The sequence below is a fragment of the Conger conger genome, chromosome 18, assembly GCF_963514075.1.
Source record: "Conger conger chromosome 18, fConCon1.1, whole genome shotgun sequence".
Lineage (NCBI taxonomy): Eukaryota > Metazoa > Chordata > Actinopteri > Anguilliformes > Congridae > Conger > Conger conger.
In genome coordinates this window covers 26,980,191-26,987,706 of record NC_083777.1, presented here as the reverse complement: position 1 = coordinate 26,987,706, position 7,516 = coordinate 26,980,191, and the positions used below count along the sequence as shown (strand labels likewise).

Genomic DNA, 7,516 nt, shown 5'->3' with positions numbered 1-7,516 from the left:
GAAAAAGAAAACACAAAGAAACAGTTCTGTATAAATACATATGATTGTTTAATAACGTAACCTTTTACACATTTATTTGCAGAGTGCTAATTCAACAAAGGTTGCTACGTATGTATATTGTTTTCCAGTGATTCCCTGTGCTTCCATGCAGTGTGTCACAGATCTAACTAGACGGGTCCCCATTTTCATTCCTTTGTAGGCCACTGACAACGAGATTGGCTTTCTTGTTACACATACCTAACGATAACCGGCTGTGCTGAACTGTGAGTGAATCATTTTCGCTCATGATCTTTTGTGTGTGTGTTGCATTTAGTATTTCCACTCTCTGGCATCTACACCGAAACCTTGTAAACCGTGTGAGTCGAGCGTTTCGATTGGTGACAACGAATGGGATGGATGAACCGAAGTAGTCGATTGGTGGATGGATCTTCCCGTGTGACTTTTTTCTCCCTGTGTGTCCCTGTGAGTAAATGGCTCCTCCTGCTAGAGAGAAACAGAGCAGAGAGAGAGAGGAGTACGGGGGGAACAGTAAGAAAACAGAAACAACACCTAAAAATACCATTCACGGTCGTCATAGACGGGGTGTTCGCTTTTGAATACTGATGGAATTTTAAATTTAGTTTTTTTTCTGCATGTTAAAGACTCGGTCTTAACCGGAGGGAAGGCTTCGCATTTTTCTCTTTTAGAAAATAAACTCGCCAAATGAACTCCGTCAGAGCCACCAACAGGAGACCCAGGCGAGTGTCGAGGCCGCGCCCGGTGCAGCCGGAAAGGAACAACCAGGAAAGAGGTATCTACGAAATGTGATTTTTAAAGCATGCCCGGTGATAGACTGTGATTTTAAATTCCGATTATGTTACAACGCGTAGGGATCTATGTTTACAGCGCTATCCCTTGTTTAGAGGAGCGTGTAAACTGAAGGGCCCTACAGTCAGTTTTTAGCTAGCGAACGTGCTAGGAAACGTCGAGGCTTCTTATGTAGTAGCCAGTTGCCCAGGCCGCGCTTTGTTTGGCTTGACTTGTCCCTAATCCCTGCTGATATGCTCGGTCCTTGGGTCGTTGTTTGGGGGTTAGCTTGCGCTCTGTAGCGCGATAATCTTTCGGCAGATATTTGTACTGCTTTGGTCATTTGCCGATGTGTTACTTTTACGCGCAAGGCAAAAGCATGCATGTCCTGCTGCCTTGTTTGCTAGCTAGCTGCGTTATGTTTTTTTTTTCCTCCCCCCACTTGGGCTGCCATTTTCGGGTAGTAGTGGTAAATGTTAGCTTGTTTGATGGCTAATTTAGTTGGCAACCACTGACACTCGTATTCCCCCTTAGCTGCCAGCCAACTAACCGGAGTAGACGAGTTTTGAGTAGACAAACTAGATGATTTTTTTAGAAGTACATCGATCGAGGTATGTAGCAAGTACAGCCAGTTTCGTTTAATAGCTAGCTAGCTGGCTTACGTAGTGAGTGGGTTTGCTACGCAGTTGGTCTTTTGCGTTAGCCACGGGGGACCGATTTAGCTTACTGGCTTGTTAGAACTTAAAAACACCAGGCTTTGTACTTGGTGGTAGGTGGATGTTGTTGGCTTACTGTTTGCGACATAGTTAGCCAACCTGACCACGTAAACGATTAGGTCTTGTGTGTTGTTTTTTTTTCGTGCGCATAAAACAAAGCATGACCCGATACCCGTGTGATCGTAAATCACTAAGGCCTTCGTCTGGAAGGCGATCGGCATCTGTGAGGATCAATCCGACTCTATTGTCTTAATGCCCGGTATTTTAAAGACGATCAGCTAGCTAAGCAGTTGTTAGTTCGCTGAACACGTCTGTGTGAAAGACACAACGTTACCTGGCGTTACTAGGTGTGGATTTCTGCTGTAACGGAACTGGCTAATTAAGACTAGTATTATACAGTTGCCATTGTGTATGTTAGCAAGCTTAGCTAGATTTGTGTTTAAATTGTCATACTCCCGTCAGCTGATTTTTACCCTCCTTTCTTTCTGGAACAAAAAGATATTTGCTGTCATGTTGTGCTACAGTCCAAAAGTGCCATTCATATTTTCAGAAAAGCATGACCCGATCCGCAGATGGTAGTCCGGCATTTAGCTATTGGCCAACCACCCGGTAACCTGGTGATTTTTGCTTGACATGTAGATGTATACATGCATATAGATGGCCGGCAACATCATAATTAAATTGTATGTTGAAATTCGGGTCGTGGTTTGAATCATTAAATGACCTACCAAAACCATAATGCGCAAGTGGCAGGGAAACGAGCGTTTTTGGGCCTGCTCGGTCATTGGCTCTGCCCCATTGTTTTAAGGAAGCCCCCAGCCCCACTAGCATTAATAGTTAATTTAGACACACAGCTTGCAATCTTTTTTTCCCTCATTTATTGATAACCGAGAAACACATTTTTAGCTTGCTGACATTTTAATGCAGTCGTTATGTTGGTTTAAATAACCATACATATATAATACAGTATTCACGTTTTAAGTAATTATCTTAATCAGCCGATGCTAATTATTCCATTCGTCAGTTTGTTTGCCGTGAATTAACTGTTCCGGGTATTGTTTTTCTGAATGTTAAAGGGCAAGCGATACAGTGCAGTCTAAGTATTAGGTGTGATTGCTGTTGTTTTAATTCTGTACTCCAGCACATTGGATTTGGAATTAAATATTAGGTTAAAGTGTCGACTGACCGTTTTCATTTGAGGGTATTTACATTCATATTGGGTCATCTGTGTAGTACTAATGGCAGACAAATGGCTTCACAGGTGTTACTGAAAAGTCAGGTGTGTTAAATTGCTTCCTTAGTGCTGGCATGCAAGCTTTTTTGGTGTCTGATCTTTATTCTCGGCTTTTGATTGCCTTTGGAGTCTGTTATTGGTGTTTGTCAACTGGAGAACCAGAATTGTGCCAGTGAAAGTCACGGATGCCATTATGAGGTTGAGAAATAAGGAAAAAAAGTCAAATATAATGTGCTGCTATACAGAGCCAAAACAACCGAAAATTTGTCACTGTCCAAATACTTAAAGACTGCACTGTATTTAATTTTTTGGTGAAGAAGTTTGGTTCTTGGCTGGAGAGTTTTAGAGATGATTTACTGTCATAATACCTAAATCTTTTACTATCATAATACTGACCTGACTGACCTAACCACCCCCTGATACAATGTAAATGCAAATAGTCTTTCTGTCTTGCATGTCATAGTGGAACACAAAGTGCCATGGTTCTCAGGCGTATGTTTCACTGGGGAACGAATACAGCTTTCCTGTATTTCTGGGAAATCTACGAAAAAAGGCATCCTAATCCAGTAGATCAATTGAAAGTGTCCTTCAAAATGGCGTGGTGCAGGGTGGTTGGAGTTGCCTCTATTTCCTAGAAAGGCATGAGCTAGCATACTGTCGATGATGGGTTGCTCCCACCAGCCGGCAGGTTGGTAGGGAGCCTCTGGTAACCCCAAGCCTTGCAATTATGGTCTGGCAGAGCGTGACTGTTCCCTCGTGTAGACTTCTCATTCTGGGGTTACAATATAAGCTTTCTGGGTACGGTGTCTGATAGAGAGCTATTTTTCTAATAGTTTCACTTCAGGTGATATTGGATTCAAACCGTATTCAGGTCAAATCATCAACCCTGCTAGGGTCTTCACCTTCAGTGTTCACTGGGACAGGGATCAGATCTTTTCAGGCAGAAATCTGCCTGTGACCAGATGCTCATGGGTTTTAGTCTGTTGTGGGGACTCTACTTCTCTGGTCGAAGTTAGATCTTAACATGAATCACTGCAGTCGAAAGCTGTCTACGGTATGTTATACAGTTGCCCAAAAGAAATGTCTAACATTGGTGGCATAGTCACCAGGTGTGGGTATGTTTGGCTGCCCGGGACAGAGGGGTGGGGTACGGGCTAACATGCAGGAAAGTCCTGGATGTGCCAGTGATATTTCGGGCTTGTCATATGTGAAAGGTGAAGAATGCAAACGTGTCTGTTGAGGAAGTTATGGGTCCTGTAATGGGACATGTTGCAGTCCGTAGGGCGGCTGACTCTGAATCCGTGTCCGAATCCCCCCCCCCCCCCCCCCCCCCTTGCGTTTGGGTGTTTGATCCTCCACTGTGGGACGTCTCACACACTTCTCCCCTCACTGTCTGTTAACCTGTCCCCCGTCTTCCAGTCATGAATAAAGTAAAAAAACAAAAAAAATGTAATGGATAATGGGGGCCTGTTGGGTCTTTGCTTGGAGGGGTAGGGGGTGGGCCGTAAACGTTATGTTGCTGTGACAGGTGTTGGTCAGAAGGCATGTTTCACCTCCAAAGAGGACAAACCAGATCTTTTGGGTTTCTCTGTGGCTGTCACTGTTAAGTGAGTTTAACTTGGAAACTACACAGTAGTGGAGACGTATACACAGAAGTTGGGGCCTGTACACAGCAGTGGGGATGTATACTTGCGGTAATAACTCCAGAACATGGGCTACAGCAGCAATCATTAAATCAAATTCAAAACCGGCCTTGGCTTTCTGTTCCCCTAGGTATTTAGAAGAACAATCAGTGCCAATGATTGACAGACTGTCCTGACTCCCTGGTAAAGGGAGGGTGGAAAAGCAGCAGACCTTGAGGACTGTGATTTGATGATCCTTGGGCTACACCCTCATTTGAGCCTGCTTTGGCTGAAGGCCAGGGTCTGGCCTGGTGGAGTATAGTCTGAAGAGAAGGGTACACACACCGGGTCTAAAGCTGGGGCTCGGTGTCCGAAGCCACTTCTGACTCCAGCCGTAACAGAGAAACCCTGTGAGAGCTCCACGTTTGCACCCGCCACGCATTCAGGCAGAATACAAAATTGTTTTCTCCGTCACTTCCTTAATGCCTGAGAACTGCAGGCCATGTTTCGCTGTCGGCTCCTTGCTGAAGATGTGAGGGTTTGTGTCGTTGCCGCCTTTCTGAAAAACCTGTGACGGACGCCAGAATGCTTGCGATGCGGAGAACGGCGTGTCCGTAACCGTTGAATTGAAAGTCTAAAACGATCGTGCGCGTACTGTCGAGCAAAGTAAATAAACAGCAGGGATCGGCTGGCAAGGCCACAGAGTTCGGCGTTCCCCGATTGGTTGGTGCTAGCGTTCTGTCCAACGTGCTGTCGTCATGCAACCGGGTATGGTGCGCACTTATAGGAGTATTCTTTTTAACTAGTCACAGTCCACTGAAAGGGAAATGTGACACGTTCATGGCTGGCTAAGTATGAGAAATTACTCTTTGGGAAATGGCAGCAGTCATGGCTTTCGCTGCATGTCTTGTGTCAAGTTTGGGAAAAGGTGTGTGCGTAGCAGGTTTAGCTCCGCTAGTTCGCTAGTAAGCACAGTGAAGTGCAGGAAAGCGAAGGCTCGTAGCGGGTTACTCTAGTGCGGAGTAGTACGAGATTTCATGCGGATTGTGGGGCACATTACTGAGACCCCTGAGAGCCAGTGCTTAAACTGGATGGTCCATTCAGGATCAGGATGGCTGCTATACCATTCACATCAAACTCAATAGGGAAAGGTCACCAACCCTGTTCCTGGAGACCTACCGTCCTGTAGGTTTTCACTCCAACCCTAATTTGGCCCACCCGATTCTGCCAATTAGCAGCTTGATTAGTTCTCCAGCTGTTGAATGAGGTTTGCTGTGTTATGGTTGGAGAGAAAACTTACAGGACTGTAGATCTCCAGGAACAGGGGTGGGCAGCCCTGCTCTAGCTGTTGAATGAGGTTTGCTGTGTTATGGTTGGAGTGAAAACCTACAGGATGGTAGATCTCCAGGAGTAGGGTTGGTGACCCTTGGTCTAGCGGTATTTTACTGGAACCGGGTCAGGTGTGACTGGGGCCTTGGTGAAATCCCTCTCCTGGTTGGTGTGAGTGGGCTAAACTGGTGGGTTTCCCTGGGTGTCTGTGAATTTATTTCCTCTTTTCATTTAGCAAGTACAGCAGCCCTTTTTCTGAATTCAGCAAAAACCTCTGATCAAAGCAAAATGGCTGTTCTTAAACATTTATGGAACCGCAGTCTGCAAAGGACACACTCCCAAGTGAACTATTTGCTGTTTTTCACCGTTGCTTTTCCTTCTGGGGATTAAAAAAAATACGGATGATAAACTGCCATGTTGCGATATTTGATGTGTCACTCTGGAGAAATCACGTTGCGGTGTGAATAAGGACAAAGTTGATCTGGGTGAGAAGCGCCGGAGAAGACCATCCAGTCTATTTGGAACAGTGATGAATTAATTATGGGCAGATCTTTAAAGGTCACACATTTGGGCCTCAAGGGCGGACAGATAACCTTTATTTATTTATATTTTGCTGGGGCAGAGCTGTGGTTCTCCGCTGACAGACAGACCGAAACATACAATTATACACATTCACGCTTGGCACGCGACCCACTGGCTTCCGCTGGCATAGTTTATTCTCACTCGGTTGCCAATGCAAACAGATATTGGGCTACAAGCTAAAGCCACCGCTTATGTTAACTGCATCAAGCCGAGGTGCGACATGCAGCTCTCTGTATGTCCATCCCTGTTAATTGGGCGGTTGGCACGAGGCGGCGGTCGGATATAGAGCAGTGCTATTCCGTGTTAGCACGCCCCCTGTGCGCCAACAACTTGTAAAACTCGCAGTGCATGTACTGAGCTGGGGCCAGGTTACTGCTAGGGGTGTGTAATATAGACCTGCTGGCACCGACATCTGTAGCTGATAACTTGTCCATATTGAGTGATACCAATACTGCCCTGTTTTATACAACACCACAAATGCAAACTGCAACAAGTTTCTACGTTTTTGAAGAAGTGAGTGAGTACTATCAGCCTGCAAGATAGACATGTAAAAAAAAGGCTGCATTTGTTTAACAAAACGGTTTTACTATTACTTAATACTGGAATGTGCTTGCTTTAGTAGCCTGGGAGCATATTCAGCTATATCTTTGCTTGTGATTTTGGCTGGTAAAAAAACCCCATAAATTACAAGCGGTTCAGATGACTGATTAGGTAACTTAGACAAAAAAAAAAAAGACAAAAAAAAAAATCTTAAAAACATTTTTTTTTTTTTACACATTTTATTTTTAAGCAGTTCAGCAGTTTGCCCTCCTTTCGTAGTTTTGCTGTGTTCAGACGGGGAAACGGGGTTATGGGATACGGCGCAGAGTGCCACGGTGGGGATCGAAACCCCTCGCCACTCAGAGGAATTCAGCGTGTTCTGGGTGCCATGCAGACTCCACACACATCTCGTCATTCAGCTGCTTTTGGAGCATTTTCACCTCATTTGCAGCATATGCGTTTGATCACGTGTAGCCACTGTGGTACATGTATGCTACATTACATCGTCATACACGTTTACAGAGAAGGGGGAGGGATAAACAGTGTTGTGGTTTGAGGGTGTTTGTTGCTGCTATTCCTCTCTTGACCGTTAGAAGTCCGAAATGACCTGTTGTACATTTAAACTCCTGAAACAGCCAATTTAGCCACTTTATTTAAAATACTTTCTGGTAACCTTTCTGGGGGGACAATTAGTGGAAATGGCAATT

The 7,516-nt window shown here is 44.9% G+C and overlaps 1 protein-coding gene across 1 annotated transcript in view; it reads left to right on the top strand.

Moving 5' to 3' along the window:
- Positions 1-494: 494 nt before the first annotated feature.
- The window catches only part of LOC133117930 (F-box only protein 11-like), a 30,728-nt gene continuing 23,706 nt past the window's right edge, over positions 495-7,516 (top strand). The window contains exon 1 of the mRNA XM_061227453.1: positions 495-790. Within this exon, the coding sequence (XP_061083437.1) occupies positions 703-790 (88 nt within the window). The 5' untranslated portion in view covers positions 495-702. The remainder of the gene's footprint in view (positions 791-7,516) is intronic.